The 19491-nt window shown below is 47.9% G+C and overlaps 2 protein-coding genes across 2 annotated transcripts in view; one reads left to right on the top strand and one right to left on the bottom strand.

Annotated features, from left to right (window-relative positions):
- The window catches only part of Pi4ka (phosphatidylinositol 4-kinase alpha), a 128998-nt gene that overhangs the window by 48380 nt on the left and 61127 nt on the right, over window positions 1–19491 (top strand). Inside the window, 3 exon segments of the mRNA XM_051150612.1 lie at window positions 797–900; window positions 3272–3440; window positions 5616–5666. Coding sequence (XP_051006569.1) covers window positions 797–900; window positions 3272–3440; window positions 5616–5666 — 324 coding nt within the window.
- On the bottom strand, window positions 10825–18821 carry Serpind1 (serpin family D member 1). The gene is given in 5 exon segments (XM_051150610.1): window positions 10825–11632; window positions 11939–12083; window positions 14087–14360; window positions 17956–18543; window positions 18546–18821. Coding segments are annotated over 5 exon segments (1437 nt in total). The 5' UTR covers window positions 18784–18821; the 3' UTR covers window positions 10825–11440.

Here is a 19491-nt window from a genome sequence, read left to right as displayed (position 1 = left end):
AGAGCGGTGAAAAGGTTGCTCAGTGGTTAGAGGTATGTACCCTTGTGGAAGGCCCAGGTTCAGTTCTCAGCTCCCACATCAGGTGGATCAGGGCCTCCTATGACTTCAGCTCCAGCAGGTCTGATGCTCTCTTCTGGCCTCTGAGGGTACCTGCCCTCAGATGCACTTACTTCCATGCAAACACACATATACACATAATTTAAAAATAGAATCTTAAGGCCAGGCATGGTGGTGCACATTTTAAACCCAGCACTTGGGAGGCAGAGGAAGGAGGCTCTCTGTGAGTTCCAGGCCAGCCTGGTCTACAAAGCTAGTCCTGGACAGCCAAGGCTATACAGAAAAACTCTGACTCAAAAAACAAACAAAAGAATCTTAAAATAAATAGGTTAGGTGTGGTGTGCACACCTTTAATCCAGTACTTAGGAACCAGGTGTCTGCGAGTTCAAAGCCAGCATGTTCTCTATAGTGAGTTCTAGGCCAGCCAGGCTTCATAATAAAACCCTTTATATAAATCAATTAGTCAATAAGATAAAGATGGCACAGAGGGTAAAGAGACTTGCAGACAAGCCTGATGATCTTAGTTCAATCCCTGGAACCTGAGTGACGGATGGAGAAAACCAACTCCTGCAGATTTCCCTCTGACCACCATATATATGCCATGGCACTTAGAAACACTAAAGTGTGCCCAGCGTGGTCTTGGTTATGTCCCTGGGTGATGACTGGAGGGGCTTTCTGCATGTGTAGCTGTGGCTGGGGGAATCACAGCATGGCAACAGTGTCTCTTGCTCTCTTCCAGCAATACATTTACCAGGAAGTGTGGAATCTATTCCAGCAAATCAGTGTGAAGGCCAGTTCAGTTGTGTATTCGGCCACCAAAGACTACAAAGACCATGGCTACAGGTAATGCTGCTGTGTCTCATTGCTTTGGCTCTTGACAGCATTTAACTCTGTTTGAGGGAAGCTTAAGGGTTTGTCTGTCTGTGTTAGTCTTCTTACAGAAGTATTCTACATTATAAATTAGTGCACAAGTAGGGCAACGTGTGAAACCCACACATGGCATCAGTCTGTTGCTGGAGCAACCCATGGCCTCTGCTCTGCCCGCTTCCCTGCCACAGGCCCACAGCGCACAGCTAGGCGGCTGCTTCTCATTCACAAGCAGCACGCCAGCTGCACCTGAAGTGCTGCCCTGTGTGTAGCACCACACTGTCCAGCTGTGTCAGGACCCGCCCAGCCCCAGTCAAGATGTCAGCTAGCGTTGCCTGAGTGCTCAGTGGGGCAGCCATGTAAGACTGTGAGTGCGCTTTTCCTCCGTTAGCTTCTCAAGAGTAAGGTTTGTGGACTGGGGCTTTCGTGCAAAGCTAGTGGCCAGCAAGTACAAGGCCCTCGGTTTGCTTCTTAGCACTTAAAACAAAACAAAGCATGGGCAGGGAAGGCGGGCAGTTAGAATTTTGGGGGCGCAGGGGAAAGAACTTTTAAATCTTTGAGCATTCTACATTTGTATAAAGCCTGGCCGGACTCAGACACTTCTTGCCGTTACCTAGAATGCCATGAGGAAAAGCTGTGCCTGTCCACTGTGTGGGCCTCACAGGAGCTTGTCAGATGAGTGGAAGGAACAGAGGGAGGGGGTGAGATCAGGGGAGAGAACGAGGCCCTGTGTTGGCATTCTGTTCTAGGCCGCCCGCTCCTGTTTCTGATTAGTAAGTACAGGTTTCCTCTAAGGACCTTGTCAGGCTAGAGGGAAGCAGTGCAGCTGCCTCGCCTCAGGAAATGCTCAGCTTACCTCTGCCTGAGAGCACATCTCCAGGTGTGGGAGTGGATACAAGTGACAGCCAGACCACCATGAATGTGCTCTGTTTCTGTTGGTCTTGGTTAAGCTAAGCAAGGCTGGCTCTGGTTAGTACTTTGGTGGGAAAATGTATATGTGAGATTTATTGAGCAGTGTGAGCTGGCATTGTTGCACAGTTGGCCTTTTAAATCTGAAGGTTCCACATACATAGATTTAACCACTGATGGGTAGTAAATGTTGGAGCAAAAACATTCATCTACACTGTCCATGGATAAATCTCCTTATCAGCATTCTCAAAATTAGAAAGTCTTTTCAAGGCTTGGAGAAGCGATGCACACTGTAATACCACCATTTAGGAAGTTGAGACAAGAGAATTGAGGGTTAGAGGCCAGCCTGAGCCACATAGCAAATTCCAAATTACCCTGTGTGACATAGTGAAAAGCTGTCTTTTAAAAAACAAGCTGGGTGTGGTGGCGCACGCCTTTAATCCCAGCATTTGGGAGGCAGAGGCAGGTGGATCACTGTGAGTTCAAGACCAGCCTGGTCTATAAAGGAAATCCAGATCAGCCAAAGACATGGGGAAACCCTGTCTCAAAAAACCAAAAAAAAAATAAGAAATAAAAAACAACAAGCCAGGCAGGAGAGATGGCTCAGAGTTTGTTAAGAGCACTGCCTGCTTTTCCAAAAGTCCTGAGTTCAATTCCCAGCAACCACATGATGGCCCACAAGCATCTATAATGAGATCTCTGGTGCCCTCTTCTGGCATATAGGCACATGTGCAGCCAGAACACTGTATACATAATAAATAAATGAATGAATGAATAAATAAATAAGTCTATCTTTTTAAAACATGACAAAACGAAAACAAGTGACTGGGTGGTGGTGGTACACGCCTTTAATCCCAGCACTTGGGAGGGAGAGGTAGGTGAATCTTTTTGAGTTCAAGTCCAGCCTCAAGGACAGCCATGGCTACACAGAGTAACCCTGTCTTGAAAAACCAAAAACAGGTGTGGAAAAAAAAACCCAATAAGTTACCCAGGTGTGGTGGTACAGGTGGATCCTTGAGTTCAAGGCCAGCCTTGTCTACAGAGTGAGTTCCAGGACAGCCAGGGCTACAGAGAGAAACCCTGCCTTGAAGAGTTATCAGTTCTGAGGTTGTAGGGAACACTGGGGAGAAGCTGATCCTCAGGTGAAATGATGTTTGGGTACCCTGTGAGTTGCGGGAGAAAAGCAACTCAAACAGAAAATCTGGAACTGAGTAAGTCTGTGTTCAGATATTCAGTTAGGTGGTTAACACTCAGAGAAGCCAAGGTCCCTGGTATTCAGATCCTTAGTCATTTATTCAACTACTCACTTCTGGTGTCTGTGTGTATGTCACAGCCTTGTGCATAGGGTGGCAGGCCTGCGTGGAGCCAGTGTTCCCTTACAGCGCACCCCAGCAGCGCTGAGGCTCCTAGCGGCTCTGACCTTGTTTCTTTTCTTTAGGCACTGCTCCCTAGCAGTGATCAATGCACTGGCCAACATCGCAGCCAACATTCAGGAAGAGCACCTTGTGGATGAGCTGTTGATGAACCTGCTGGAGCTGTTTGTGCAGCTGGGGCTGGAGGGGAAAAGAGCCAGTGAGAGGGCGAGTGAGAAGGGGCCTGCCCTGAAGGTAGGAAGGAGGAAAGAGGTTGCTGAGTCCTGAGGTGCTATCTTGGTGGAAATATGGTGCTTTCTTTGTTAAATTATTTAATTTTAAAATTTATTCTATTTTTGGTTCTTGGGCTCCAGCCTAAGATTTCACATATGCTAAGTGTGTGTCCACCACTGAGTTGTACCCCACCACCTGTTGGATGGTTTAAGTGTGTCTGAAGAGAGCAAGAGAGAGGAGAGAAGCTTTTCACCAAGGATGCTGATGGGTTAGGGAATACAACGTCCCTCTCCGGATTGCATCTCTCTTGTACGAGCCCAGGTGACAACAGCAGCAACTAGCATGGGTTCCTTCCTGGACAGCTCTCCCTGTTTCGCTCATCAGGAAGCAGGCATTGAGGGTGTCCCGGGCCTGAGCCTAGGCTAAAGAGGACCTTATGTTTCTGATATCAGACTGTCCTAGGAAAGCAGGTCGCTGGGACAGACAGAACGCTGCCTTTGTCATCTGGGAATGTTTAATTAAGACAGGGAGACTCCCTTGCCACATCTCCCCATAACACCCAGCCCACTCCCACGCTGCCGTCTTCCTGCTCTTCCTCTGGCTTCCCCTCTGCCCCTTTCCCAGTTACTATTCACCCACTGGGTGCCAGCTACTGTTCCAAGTCAGCGTCAGCCACTTCCTATAAAGAACCAGGCTGTCGATACTGTAGGCTTTGCAGGCTCAAGGCAGTTTCTGTCACAACAACTTAGTTCTGCTGTGGTAGCTGACAGCAGCTGGGGCCAGTGTGCGAGAGACACGTAGTGGTTAGGATTTGGCCCAGAGGCTGCAGTATCTGCTGTTGTTCCAGGTGAGGGGTTAAGTAAATAAGAGAGCATCCCTCCTTGAGAGGCTTTGTGGGAGTATAGAACAGGGCACCTGTCATTCAGCCTTGTGCCTCTGGACTCTCCCAGCAGTTTTCTGCTGACCAGCTTATGAGGATGGTGGCTTTCTCAGTTCTCAGCAGAGGCTTACGTGTCAGGGTGATGGGAGAAGGGTGCTGCTGGTGAAGGGGGTGCTAAACACTCGAGGAAGTGGTGTCTTCGCTTCCACAGGAAGTGGGCAGTGCCCAGCAGACCTACTGAGACCTGTGGCCACTCCTATCACAGGCTAGAAGAACAATACCAGCGTTCCCTTTCCTCCTGAGTACAAAGGACTAAGTACAAATTCCTGCTCTCTGCAGAGCAGTTACTATATACTAGCCGAGTGGTAAATAGCCAAGTATTTACTGAAACAGGACCTTCTGGAGAGGGAGCCTGCAGGAGTATAGAGGAAGATGCTGACTCCTAAGCACCCATAACTGCACATGTGACAGCACACACATTTAATACCATCCCCAGGAGGTAGTTCAAGACTAGCCTGGTCTACATAGCAAGTTCTAGGCCTGCCAGGGCTACACAGTGAGTCCCTGTTTAAAAAAAAAAAAAAGAAAGTTAAACTAAGACGCATGGAGGGATTCCTTGCCACAGCTGTGCCCGAGTCAACAGTACACAGTCTCAGGGCCTCCTCAGCTCCCCAGTGTTTGTTGCAGTTTAGCCCTACTTTGGGGCCTATCTAAAAAAAACTTAACAATTTAATGATTAACATCTCCAGGGCTTCCTAACTTACAGAAAAGATACAGAAACTTGTAACCCCTCTACTTAGGTGAAATCCTTGATGACACTTCGACAGATTTTTTTTTCTGTGTGTGTTACTTACCTACCATTGAGTCAAAGGATGGATGCTCTTAAGCCCTGACTTGTTTTCATTTAACATTCTGTCAGGTGACTAATGTCATAATTATGTAGAATTGCCACTATTTATACAATCATAAATTAATGCTTTGTATCTGACATTTATGTTGTTTCTGTCCACCCCCCAATAAAATTACCCCAGGGCCGAGCATGTAGTCAGCAGCCCAGTGCTTAGGTAGCAGATAGGCGGCCTAGGGTCAGTCCTCAGCACCACAGGCACGGGAAGTGACCCGCACTGCGTGGGACGAGGGTCTCCAGCTGAAGTGCTTGCATGTACACGGCCAGAGCCACACACGGTCTTCACTGCCCTGTGTACCCGCCTCATTCTTGTCTTAGATGAGGGCATCCTAGTCTGTGGAGTACTGTCAGGCTTTGTTTGTTAGGAAAAGAAGTGCTTTTGCCAGTGACTGTGCTGTTTTGTTTCCAGGCTTCCAGCAGCGCAGGGAACTTGGGCGTGCTCATCCCGGTGATAGCTGTGGTGAGTACTCACGCCTCACATGGTGTAGGCTCCTGCAACTCACGCTTGAGCACATTCTATAAAAACACTTTTCTAAAATCCAGTAATTCAGCAGGGCGTGGTGGCGCACGCCTTTAATCCCAGCACTCGGGAGGCAGAGGCAGGTGGAGCGCTGTGAGTTCAAGGCCAGCCTGGTCTACATAGTGAGTTCTAGGACAACAAGAGCTACATAGTGAAATCCTGTCTCCAAACAAACAGACAAACAAACAACAAAGATTGATAGTGGAACCCCAATGACTCTATCCATATAGTTGTTCCAGTCACCAACAATGACTTGTGGTGACAACCCAGAGGGAACACTCTCTCTGTGCGCTGCCCTGACTCTCAGCTGGTCCTCAGCAGACTCTCTCCGTGTCCCTTCTTGATGGTGTGGCACTATTTCTCTCTCTGTCGTGTCCTGGATTCGTGTCTTTGGTGGTGTTTGCCCCGCCTCCTCCCTTGGCTTTCTCCTGCGAACAGTGGAAGACTGTGGGCACACTGGGTGCAGGGCCGGCTTCCTGATGCAGAAAACTCCTGAACCACCTGCCCCTGTCTCCGGAGTGCAGGGGTTAAGGTGTGGGTCACTACACTTAGTTTCTTCAAATAACTTCTGTGCAGGTTTGTCCCCCAATCTTTATTCATCCCCAGCAGAGTCCTGAGGGCCCTATCTTCTCATACTTATATTCCTCTCATTCTCTCCTGACCCCAGAGAGAGAGAGAGAGAGAGAGAGAGAGAGAGAGAGAGAGAGAGAGAGAGAGAGACTGACTGACAAATTGTATAGCCTGGCGTAGTCTAGAACAGCATAGATAGACAGACAGACAGACAGATAGGTAGATAGGTAGGTAGGTAGGTAGGTAGGTAGATAGATATCCGTGTGTCTCTCTCTGTCTCTCTTAACTGCCAACCCATCTCTTTGGCCCACCATTCAATTTTCTAAAATTAACTTTTTAGGGTGTGGTAGTATACACCTTTTATCCCAGCACTTAAGAAGAAGAGACAGGCAGATTTCAAAGCCAGTCTAGTTAGCATAGAGAGTTTTAGTCCATGCACGGCTAGACATAGTAAAATTATTTTTTAATTAATCTGCTTTACATCCTGACCATAGTTTCCTCTCCCTAATCTCTCCCACCCACCTCCAATCCCTTTCCCTTCAGAAGAGGGCAGGCCTCCCATGGGTATCAACCAGCCATGGCAGATCAAGTTACAGCAGGACTAGGCTCAGCTCCCATTGGGACTAGATGAAGCAGCCCAGTTAGGGGAAAGAGTCCCAAAGGCGGGCAACAGACAGGGCCCTGATTCTCACTTTAGTAGTCCCTCATGACGACCCAGCCACACGACCGTGACACGTGTGCAGAGGGCCTCATCGGTCCCACGCATGCTCTCTGGTCGACAATTTAGTCTCTGTGAGCCTCTGTGGGCCCAGGTTGGTTGAGTCTATGGGTTTCCTTGTGGTGTCTTTGACCCTTCTGGCTCCTACAGTCCTCCCTTCCACATGACTCCCCAAGCTCAGCCAGCACTTGGCTGTGGGTCTCTGCGTTTGTTTCCATCAGTTTCTAGATGAAGTCTCTCTGATGACAGTAACACTAAGCTCCTGTCTGCAAGCTTAACAGAGTATTGTTAATAGTATCAGGGGATGGGTCTCAAGCTGGGCCCCTCATTGGTTGGCCATTCCCTCAATTTCTGCTCCATTTTTACCTCTACACATCTTGTGTTCGGGACAAATTGTAGGTTAAGGTTTTGTGGCTGGGTTGGGGTCCCAATCCCTCCATTGGAGGTCTTGCCTGGTTACAGGAGATGGCTGGTTCAGGTTCCTTGTAAAATTAATTTTTTAGATTAACCTACAAAGTAGTGATTTTGATCATGGCACCTTCATACGTACATGTCATACCCTGTTCTGATTGGTCCCCTTCTCCCAATGGCCTCTTTGCCTGTCTATTAATTAACTTTCAGTATTTCTATTAATGCTCATTGATAGCACAATAAGTTCATTCAAGAAATTGTCCAGGGACGGTTTGCATTTTGAGGGTAGAAATGATGAGTGAAGTTGCTTGTGGGTGGTCAAGGCCAAGGTTGAGCTGAGGCTGTTTGTGGGATTGTGGGTCTCTGAACCTGTCTGTGCAGGGTCAGTGCAGGCACTACTGGGATGGACGACACCTCAGAACAGCACCCCCAAATGCTGAAGCCTCTGTGCTCTGTATGGGTAGTGTGAGTAGTATCATTTTTTAATTGCAATTAAGGAAAAGATTTTAATGTAGATTGGAGCATAGTGTTGAGAGACACATGGACACAGCTAGGCAACCAGACACACACTTAGCGGCAAAAGGGCAGTTCTACACTCTCATGGTGGGTGCGACATTTCTCAGGAGTGCTGTATTTTTAACAAAAGTTAATGGTTATATTATGGGGGAGAAAACAAATATTTGACCTAATTGCTCAACAGAGAGCCAAAGGATCATGGGTTTTTTTGTGTTTGCTTTTTAGTGATCTCTTGTACCTTCTGGGACAAACTGATTTCCAAAGGTGGTGGTGGGGGGATGTTTTGATTTGTTTTTAATGTTTAATATTTTGTACTTTTTTGTAGGTGTTTGTTTTATTTTTCAAAGGGAAAGGTACACTCAGTTTTAGACTTTTAATGATTCAAAAGGGCAGGCAGATTTGGGGCAAAAAGCTTGGTTTTTGCTCCTGATGCATCTTAGATGCTTGAGATGGAGGGAGTTGCTGGGAAGCAGAGCTGTGTGGTCTCTGAGACTCCTTCCTGATAAATAGGTGATTCTTACTTTCTGACGTGGTAGACTTATTTCTTCATTGCTTTTCTTGCTAACCAGCCCATACTTAAGCACACTGAAGGTGGTCTGACACTTAAAGACCTCATCCACTCAGTTGTTCGAATATAGCAGCTTGTTGACATGTGCCACTTCCCAGGACTCTGTGTCCCACTGGGAACAGGTTCATCTTTGACTCTGCTAGTTTTCGTGGCCTTAGGTTATAACCTTTTCTAGGTTGTAGACGCTTTTGTAAGCTTTATACTTCCTTCCCATAGAAATACAATGTGTTCACTATCCAAGGCCTCTAAGTTAGGAGCTCCTTGGAAAGATAGTGTCTTAGATTAAAATAATAACTACTTCCCCTCTCAGGAAGGGGAGAGGGACTGTGCCTTCCTGTCTCTTGCTGAATAAGCTCCTAATCTAGACCTTGTCCAGGCATTATCTTATCCCAACAGCCCTGCTTTATCTCCATGTACACGTGAAGATAGTGAGATATAGAGCCTGCTCAGTATCCCATAGCCTGTGCTGGGAGTTAATCCTCTACTGCTCTGGAAATGATAGGTTAATCTCTTTAAGAGGGGATCACAGATTCCAGGTATATGTCAGTAAAGAGAAAGCATGGAGACTGGACACGCTGCCTGTGCAGGAGCCTGAGCAGCTTAGGCTGGCTGTGGCTGAGGTGGCGATTGAAAGTGAGCCAGAGGGGAGCATTGTGGCTCACACCTTTAATCCCAGCACTCAGGAGGCAGAGGCAGGCTGATGTCTGTGAATTTGAAACCAGCCTGGTCTACCAGTGAGTCCAGGACAGCCAGGGCTACACAGATAAACCCTGTCTCTAAAATCCAAAAATATAAAAAAGAAAGAAAGTGAGATCATTAGCTCTCTGGGCGAAGGACACATGGCGGAGGGCTACAGGTCTGGGTAGGGGAAGTGTCTGCTTTGAGACAGGATTTCACCATATAGTCCAGGCTCTGACTTTTAGGTCCCACCAGTCCTCCTAAGCTCAGCCTCAGGTAAAACTGGTATTACAGGGACATACCACCATGTCCTTCCTGCTGTGTAGGACACAGATTTGAGAACTACATTTAGAAATACAAGGAGCAAGAAAAATTACCCACAAGATTAAAAAATAGAGAGAGAGAGAGAGAGAGAGAGAGAGAGAGAGAGAGAGAAAATCCAAGAAAAGAACAGTGTTAAAACAAACTGGAGGGGGAAAAAGTGGGGGGAAAGTCATGGGTCATCAAAATGTCGGGCTTCACCAAGAAGCCGAAGAGACGTAGTGGGGAGACTTGCCTCTGTCCTGCACTGGCTTTTCCCGGTAGAGCACTGGTTCTAAAGCAGAGCTGCTGGCAGGTCCTGGAGCCTAACTACCTGCGATTGGATCTAGGTCTTGCCCTTGCATCCTCAGCTGGCAAGAGGAGGTGATGAAGGTATGGGCCTCGAAAGCCAGCAGCGGCACGCATGTGCTAGTGTCTGTATTGCACCAGCAGGAAGCACACTGCTTCAGCTGCTGCCGTTGTCCTCGGGCCCTGACGCCCAGCCCCAAGTGTACTGCAGCTGGACTTTGTGCATGTTTAGAATCCTTCCCACTCTTCCATTGCTGGGGAAATAAAACTTCCTCCTCTAAGGCATGGGGATTACAGTGAGTTAGGCACATACAGCGCTTGTAACTGCTGCTCCGGTTACAGCTGACAGTCTCCCCACTAAAGGCACATCCCTGATCCATGCCTTCTGATCCGCCTTTGGATTGTTGTGAGTGATCCCAAGTTACAGAGTGGGGATGTTGCCAGCGTCATCAAACCTGACCTGCTGCAGCAGCACCTCTGGGAGGTGAAGTCAAAGCACGCACCTCAGCCAGAGAGGACGCCAGAGCACCTTGCCTCAGGAGTCCCAGCAGGCCAGGACCCCGACTCAGCCACACCTCATCCTGTCCTAAGACTGAGCCTTGCTGAACTGTCCTGGTCACTGTCCAGCACCTGAGTGCCTTCTTGTCAGCCTTTGTCTTTCTCAAGGGCATAGTGGTTTTCAGTTTGCCCTTTGTTATTTGAGCTGGGGAAAAACAAGAAGCAGGATTATGCTGGGCATTGTGGCACATGTGTTGAGGGAATCCCAACACCCAGCAGGCAGAGGTAGGCGTGTGCATTGCACTAGCAAATAGCGCTTCTTTCAACTGTTCCCATTTCTGGTATGGCTTCTTATGATGGGACTCCCTACAAGACCCTCAAGTGTGAGGGCCAGCCTGTCTACCTCACTCAGTAGGTTCAAGGCCAGCTTGGTCTACCTAGCAAGTTCCAGGCCAGCCATGGCTATATAGTGAAACCGTTTCTGGGGTGGGGGGGGAGAGAAAGAGAAAGAGAGGGAGAGAGAGAAAGAATATAAAATCTTAACAGATACACAGTAAATATGGTTGTTTATTTATCTCTATATAGGATATGTATCCTTATGTACGCACATAGGTAATGCTGAGGCATCAGGAGAGGAGATATTTACATGAATTTAGAATATTGGGCCTTGGATTAAGTCCCAACATCTCAGACATATTGAGGCTGCTTTTCCCCTGGGCGGGAATGGTGCTACTTGGGCATCCTCCCTGGGAGGGGTAAGACCTGGGTACCATTCAGATGGGGACCTGGCTGAGAACAGGCCTAAACAGTAAAGGCGGATGAGGTTGCCTGTGCAGACAGTGTCAGGTACAGGGCAGTTTGCTCTAGGGGCAAAGGAGTTGGGGCAGAGGCTGTCTGTATGTTGCTAGGACCCCTGGGAACAGTTGCCACAACAGTTAGTTGCATTAGGTCCTGTGGATTTGTGCACTGCTTACTGTGTCAGCTTCCTAGTCCATGGTAACTCTCTTTTTCTCTGTGGGCCTTAAATTCAGATTATTACCATAAGCCACATAAGTTATCATATCAAGATACCTCTGTTCTCTTTGTTGGAATGAAACAGAATTACAGAGTGTCCCCAAACTACATCAGGTGCCAAGAGCACCCCCTTTAAGACCTGGCAGGGTTGGCCACTCTTCCCATGAAGAGCAGGCAGCTGGTTCGGTGCTCATATATGAGGAACAGGAAGGGCCGGTCGACAGTGAATCGGACTTGGGTAGACAGTGGCATGAACCCCACTGTGGTCACAGCTGCAGCTTGGGTGCCCTCTTCGTTCACTGTGATGGTACTTTGGTGCTTGAACTGTTTAAAGTTAGAAAGGAAAGGCGTCAGGTTGTATAGGCTGTCAGAGAGGTGGGGGTGGGGTGGGACTCATCATCAGAGAAAAGCTTCAGAGACCTAACACAAGACAAAAAATCACAGCTGTCTCTCATGCCACATGTACTCACCTCTAAACTCCTAGCCATGGCCAGAGTCTGAGAGGCCTTGGGAGCCACCCAGCCCCCTGTATCCTTAGAGTTTGGGTCACAGGCCTACCCGGAGGTTGGGTCATGAGGCAACAGCAGTGTAAGGCAGGATCTGGGGAGCAGCACATGAGGGAGCCATTACCAGGTCAGTGGTGATCCTCTGCTCGGAGATGCCTGTCAAGTTGCCGTTCTTGCTGAACAGCTTTGTGACTCCCATGGACCTGAGGACCTCCACCAGGTTGTAATTCTTCTCAAGTCTAAACTTGGGCAGGAGTACCTCCCGAGTTCTAGTTGGAGAAGAAGGGAGCCAATTTTATTGATACAAATGACAAAATAATTACATTTTCCTGCTAAATTTGCATGGCCTGCAGTGGGTTGCATTTACCACAGAACTGACATAACATTTTTTTCACAGTTTAAATTTATGTACTGGTACTGTCAGTTCAGGGTTTTATAAAAAACAAAACTTGTCTGCTGTAAGTCTGGTTACAGTTAGCCCTTGTATCAGTGAGTTCATCAGCCACAGATTGTAAATATCCGGGGAAACTGTGTGTGATTGGCCGTGTACAGAATTCCTGTTCTCCTCACACTGTAAGCCATGTAGCAGGACAGCTGTTTACCTAGTATTCATAGGTGTTAGGCATAGTAAAGAACCTGACCTGGGGATCTGGATAGAGCCTGAAGGGAAGAGCCAAGGCGCGGAAAGAGGACAGATGCTGCACAGAGCCAGGCGGGAGAGCAAGCTCTGTTGAGCAGCCTAGCAGCTGGTCAGGCTCCTCTTGCTGAGAGTCCATGGGGATGAGGAGGGAGGTGGTAGCATGTGCCAGGCTAGGAACAGAACTCAGAGTTGGCAGGTCCTCACTGGGGAGGTCACTGGTGAGGAGATGGGGCCAGTATGTAAGTCAGATGGTGGGACGGGGTCATCTTAGGGATGGCCTTCATCTGCTATGCTATGTTTTGTGACTCTGAGCCCCAGTTCAGTCAACCTCGACGTAGAATTCAGGGTGAGAAGTCAGTAGAGCAGGTGGGTGAGGAAGGAAGCACAGCAGGGGTGTGCTCAGACAGAAGTCCACAGGGCTTAGTAACACATAATGTACCTGGGGATTCACCTTCCTCAAAGAGTCTGCTTTTAAGGTTTTGTATTTTAGGGTGTTTTATTTTGAATAGATTTTTATTATGCATATTTCTTATTTACTTATGCTATGCATGCATAGTGCCCAGGACATGTGGTATGGGTATAAAGGATGCTTTCAGAGGTCTGTTCTTTCCTTCCACCATGTGGGTCTCAGGGATTGAACTCAGGGAGTGAGTCTTGGCAGCAAGCACCTTTACCTGCTAAGCCACCTCGCTGGTCTGTTTTTGTTTTTTGGGAACAGGTCTCACTCTTCCAGACTGACAGGGTACTCATGAGTTCCTGCCTCAGCTTCTCCAGTGCTGAGATTACAGGAGTGTGCTACTCTACCCAGCAGTAGTTCCAGTTTTGTTGCTTTTTTTTTTTTTTTTTTTTAATTTCTTGTCCAACAGATTTCACTTCTCATTATGAGTCTAACTGGTAAGTAGCCAGTAACACTGAAATATATTCTTTTTCTCTATTCTTGCCATGGGCCAATAATAACTTCAACAAATATTTAATACCAACAGTGTTAACTATAAGTAATAAATAATAATCAAGGAAAATCATGAGTAACACGTCAGGGAAGGGAAGAGCTGATCTTTGTTGGAAGCCTCTTACATCCAAGCACTGAGAGTAGGGGTGGAGCCAAGCAACCCACCTGGTCTATTTATTTCACACCTTGAGTCCTGATAGGTAATGCGATTGATCTCAGCCTTGGCGTTGATTGAACTGAGGCTCAGAGCCACAGTGCGGTCATTCCTAAGATGACCCAAAGCCACCTCCCTCCCTCTGAAACAGCTCTGTGGGGTTGGCTTTCCCATCAGTGATCCTGCTGAATAAGAAGACCGAAAACAAGCACAGCCTACATGGCAGTTCTTGGGTTCTTTTCATTCTTCCTGACTTCTCTTTTTTTTCAAAAATGAAACAAACAAAACTGGTAGTGTGGGTCACACAAGCCATCCTGGCACTTGGAAGGCTCAAGAGGGAGGAGGGTCCGTACAGGCTTGAGGCCATCTACACTACACAAGAAGGTCCAGGCCAACCTGTGTAACAGCGAGACCCTGACTCAGATAGAGGAAGTGTGGGGAGGAGGGGAAGAGGCGGCAGAACTGGCCGTGGCTGTAGCCCTCCTAGACACCCCAGCCCGAAAACGCAAAGGGAAAGGACCCGAGGTACCTGTTTGTCATGCTTCGCTGCCACCTCTCCACGACCTGGGGCGTCAGCTGGGCCTCCAGAGTCTTCATTGCCGACAGCTTGCGTGGAATTACAACTAGCATGCTGATGCCCCCTACGTACTCCAGCTGGAGGATGTCACAGTCCAGCTCCTGGTCACTTGCCGCAAGGAAATTCCCTTTAGTTTGCATCATGGAGACTTTAACTACTTCTCGCTCGTTCAGCCGGAAGTTGCGGTTGTGGGTCATTTCTACTGGGAATTTTTTCACCCAAGTTCCTGCAAGTCAGAAGGAGCAGGCAGTTGGTGAGCTGCCCTTTAGTTCTTGGGACATCTGCCCCAGAGGACTCTCTAGGACCAATCCCAGAGTCTGAAGAGACCACAAGGTATTATGGGTTAGATTCTATTGTTATTTGCCCCTGATAGACACCTAATCTAACTGAACCTCTAGTCTACCATTGGGCCTCACACTGTGATGCTCTAGCATTTGGCAGGACACACAGCTGATAGGACGTGTGATATCATGTGGTACAGTGGTGCCCTCGCCGTTTTCCATGTTATTTAGGAATAAAGCTTAGCTCTGAGATACTCATCGTTAATAATGTTGGTAACTAGCAGCCAACAGGCCACGTACCAGAATTAAGCACCTTTTTTATCATCTCATTTTCAGGTCCTAGAAGCTGTATGAAATAGATGGTTTTAATTTTCATCCATAGTTTTAGATAAGACACAGTGAAGTAAAATAACTTGCTTAAGGTTCCCATCTGGTAGGTAGGGATCTTTGGAGGAAGTGCAGACAGCAGACAGCCCTGGCCTGCTCAGGAGTGCACTTCAGTTGCCGCCTCTAAGCCAGCCACGCCCAGGGGTTCTGTTTGCTATAGTAGGGACTGTCTGTGCTTTGGGGGCCTTAATAGCATTCCTAGGCCCTGGCAGCTAGACACCAGCTCCAGCTGCTGTAGTCACAGTGCCTACAGACATCCTCTCGAGACGCATTGGGAACCACTGCTCTTCCAGCAGTGATGTGAAGCCTAGTTAGGACAGCTTAGTAACAGAGACTTGGGAGTTAGAGACTAAGACTGTACTTAGGAAACATTCTCTTCTTCTTCTTCTTCTTCTTCTTCTTCTTCTTCTTCTTCTTCTTCTTCTTCTTCTTCTTCTTCTTCTTCTTCTTCTTCTTCTTCCTCCTCCTCCTCCTCCTCCTCCTCCTCTTCCTCCTCCTCCTCCTCCTCCTCCTCCTCCTCCTCCTCCTCTCTCTCTCTCTCTCTCTGTCTCTTTTGCGACAGGGTTTCTCTGTGTAGCCTTGGCTGTCATTGGACTCACTTTGTAGACCAGGCTGGCCTTGAGTTCCCAGAGATCCTCCTGCCTCTGCCTCCCTCCCAGCATGCTAGGACTACAGGCGTGCGCCTGGCTATACTTAGAAAGTTCTCAAACCCTTAAGATAAATCATTCTCAGCCAGGCTTGGTGGTGCACGCCTGTAATCCCAGCACTCTGGAGGTGGAGTCAGGTGGATCTCTGTGAGTTTGAGACTAGCCTAGTCTACAAAATGAGTTCTAGGACAGCCAGGGCTACATAGTAAGACCCTGTCTCAAAAAAAAAAAGAAAACAAGAACAAACAAACAGATGCGCCCTTCTCAGTCCCAGCAGCATGGAGACAGTGTTCCAGCACAGTGGGGGAAAGGCCCTATATACCGCTGAGTAGCGTGGATTACTTTAATCAAGAGATGGTGTGATCTTATCTCACTTGTTCTACATTCCCACCTGCTCCAGTGCTGACAGAATAGCTTCTTGCTTCAGAATTTCAAGTATGACTAATTAATGTGGAGGCTGTGGCAACCGGCAAACTGTTAAGACTGGGGGTTTTGATGGTGCCCCACCAACCTGTTCCCAAGCATAGGCTAATTGTTGATGAAAATAAATGCTACTAGCAATATCATACAGACTTGCTACCATATTACACTAATTACATTCACTCCCTCAAGTGCATTATGCTCTTACTGTTTGCAACATACAGGGCCAAGTGCTGCATCACTGTCACTTCAGCTCTCTCTGCATCTCTATCAAAGCAGCTCTTACCCTTTCCATGAGAGACGTCAAGTCTCCCAGGGTCACACAAATGAGAAGGGGTGAACCCAGGCCTTAGACTCTTGCTTTCTCCGTTTCAAAACCGGTGCTTAGGATCAGTAATGAAAGAAAACAAAACAAAACAAAAAACCCATGATCTGGGCAGTTGTGGCGCACGCCTTTAATCCCAGCACTCGGGAGGCATAGGCAGGTGGATCGCTGCAAATTCAAGGCCATCCTGGTCTACAAAGCCAGTCCAGGAAAGCCAGGGTGACACAGAGAAGCCCTGTCTCGAAAAACCAAAAAGAAAATTATGTTTTCATCATAAGTATATACTCTATGTTGGTTGTCTGTCAGTGTATGGTCACAGGCTTGTTAGAGATTTAGCCATTAGCCATACCTTCGTTGAGCCTCTAGTCCTGTGCCCAGCTCTGGAAGGAAGTCTGCAGACCTCAGCACTCTCAAGTCCTTGAAGTCTCAGCCTCTCTAGTGCTGCTTGGTGCCTGTTCTGCATAATTGGGCCACCTCTATAGGCAGAAGCAGGAGAAAGCCCCTGTCCTCATCTCCGAGCAGTACAGCCACTGCGACAAACAACAGATGCAGTGGCTTCCCAGCCACTTTCCCCTCACTGGTACCCTGAGCTCAATGATAACAAAGGAATGTGCTGTACACTGCTGCGGTTGGCTCTGATGCTGAGCCATCTCTGTCACTGCCCTTTGGCTGATAGAGATGGAAGTTTATTTTGATCAGATTCCAATAGGAGGTCTGGATTTTGCCTGGATAGTCCCAGCATTGTAGGAGGCTACAGCAGGAGGCTCTTGAGTTGTAGATCAGCCTGGGCTACATAACAAGACCTTTAATAATAATAATAATAATAATAATAATAATAATAACAATAATAATAATAATTTCTGAATTGGGTCTTAGTGTGTAGATAGATAACACACGTACACATATATGTAGATATATGTGTAGATATATGTTGAGAGAGATAATAATTTTTTTAAAAGTGATTTCATGCCTGACCTGTAAGAGTTGCTGAAGAAATAATTATTTAAGACCAGAGAGATGGCTCAGCAAGTAAAGATGCCGGCTGCCCGTCCTGCCAACTTGGCTTCCATCACAGAGACCTACATTATAGAATGAAGAAACTGACTGAACCAAGAGAAAAGATAACGAGGGGAACAGAATTAGTGGTGTGTTTCCTGCCCACCCACTGATGAAAACACGCCCTGAGAGAGCTGGTTGTGGTGGCTCATGCTTTTGATCCTCGCAGGCCAGCCTGGTCTACATAGTCACCTCTGGGCTAGCCCAGGCTACATAGGGAGGCCCTGTCTCAAAACACAGAAAGGACCCCGAGAAGAGGGTGTGTTTCTAACAGTTACTGTCAACAGTTTCCAGACATATTTCCTTAGCCTTTGCTGACAGACGGGAAGGGAAGGGAGAACCCCTAATCCACAGTGGCCACTCGTAAGGTGGACTGTATTACTATCCCAGTTAGTAAATCCCTCAAGGTAACCCACTGAGATCCAGCCTGAGCGTCACCCCTATAGCCTTTACCTCTCTGCTTTGGTGAGTTTGTCCGTAAAACGAGGATTCTGATAACTCCAAAACCATGACGGCTAGCACATGGAAGCCCAGCAAGTGCAGAATAACAGCAGCGTTCAGTAGCTACTACCTCCCTGCCCCTGAGTCCACCTCCTGTCTCCTTCTCCTAACTTACAGCTATAGTACAGCTCTTGGCATTAACTCTTTGTATACCAGGCGGCTGGCTTGTGAGTTTCCTCTGAGAGTCATAAAGTGGCTTCTTACCTTTGAAGTAGATGCAGTTGAGAATCATCATCTGAGTAGCAGGATCGATATTCTGCAGAGCTTCTCTGATGAGGCCCTTGGTGAGCCTCAAGATGTGCCTGTCTGCCTTTGCTGTGAAGGCGGGATCCGAGAAGTCAGCCTCCCTGGCCTCAGCAAAGTAAAACTCTCTCATAGCAGCTCTGAAGCCCTCCCGGATGGGGAACTGCTTCTGAATGTAAAGCTCATTGACGGCCTGGAGAGTGTACCCAAAGTTCCTCCTGAATAGGCGATGGGTCAGCTTCCGAAAGAGGTTATGAATGGTGGTGATCTCATACTTGCTGCTAGCATTGACGAAGTCTTTAAAGTGTAGAACTGAGTGGACTTCCTCATGGGTCTGTCCCCTCAAACCTAGGGAAATCATCGCCATGGCAATAGAAATGCCAGCAGGTGCTATGATGACGTTATCAGAGGCAGTAGCCTGGTCCTTCAGCGCTCGGTAAAGGTTGAAGGCAAACTTTGCGTTGAGGATATTGAGACGCTGGATTCGGCTCTTGCCTTGGAAGAGCTGCAGGATGCTCTCAGCGCTTGATTCTGAGTCTGTCGGGGAACTGCATCAACGACATAAATGTAGTCATCATCTTCACTGAGTAGTTTCTCCAGGTCCAGATAGTCCTCATCCTCTTCCCCCTCTGGGATCCAGTCATTGGTGACTGTGTTCTCTTTGTGGAAGTTAGCAGGCAAGAGGGACATGGTCAAGTTGTCCCTGGTCAGATGCTCAGCATGGCCTTTGCTCCCAGCACACATAGACATGATGAGAGAGAGAAGAAGAGGGTGGAGGGGGCGCTTCATCTCTGCAGAGCTAAAGCTGGTGTAAAAAACAGACAACAGTGAGTGGCAGCCTGGCCGGCCCGCCCCCCCCCCCCCCCCCGAAGCATGCAGATGGGCTTCTCTGTGGTTTTACACAGAAAGAAGCCTTTCACGGTGCCGATGTTAAACTTAAGAGGATCCGATAAAAAAAATAAACAGACCGCTAGTGTTAGTGTTTGTGCGTTTCAGACATCTCCTGGGATCTGTGAGCCCCAGAGCAGCAGTTCTCAGCATCCTAACACTGCGACCCTTTAATACAGTCCCTCATGTTGTGGTGACCCCGACCGTAAAATTATTTCATTTCAGCCAGGCAGTGCTGGCACACCTTTACCCCCAGCACTTGGGAGGCTGGGGCAAACTCTCTGAGTTTGAGGTCAGCCTAATCTACACAGTGAGCTCCAGGACAGTCAAGGCTACACAGGAAACCCTCACACACACAAGTGCATGCACACATGTAAACATACATGACACATTCAACTGATTGGGTGGAGTTGATTCTCTTGTTCCACCTTTATGTCTGTCCTGGAGATGAAGCTCAGGACGCCATGCTTGCACGTCAGCCACCTTCACTGCTCTGAGAACGCCGCCTTTAACACTGTGACAAAGAGTTCTTTTCATTCATTCACCAACACCATCATCATCTGTCTCCAGAAGACACACCTGGCGCCAGAGGCACCGACATCTGCCTGC

This window comes from Acomys russatus, chromosome 8 (genome assembly GCF_903995435.1).
Source record: "Acomys russatus chromosome 8, mAcoRus1.1, whole genome shotgun sequence".
Classification (NCBI taxonomy): Eukaryota; Metazoa; Chordata; class Mammalia; order Rodentia; family Muridae; genus Acomys; species Acomys russatus.
The sequence above is the reverse complement of the archived record's forward strand: the minus strand, read 5'-3'. Positions and strand labels throughout refer to the sequence as shown.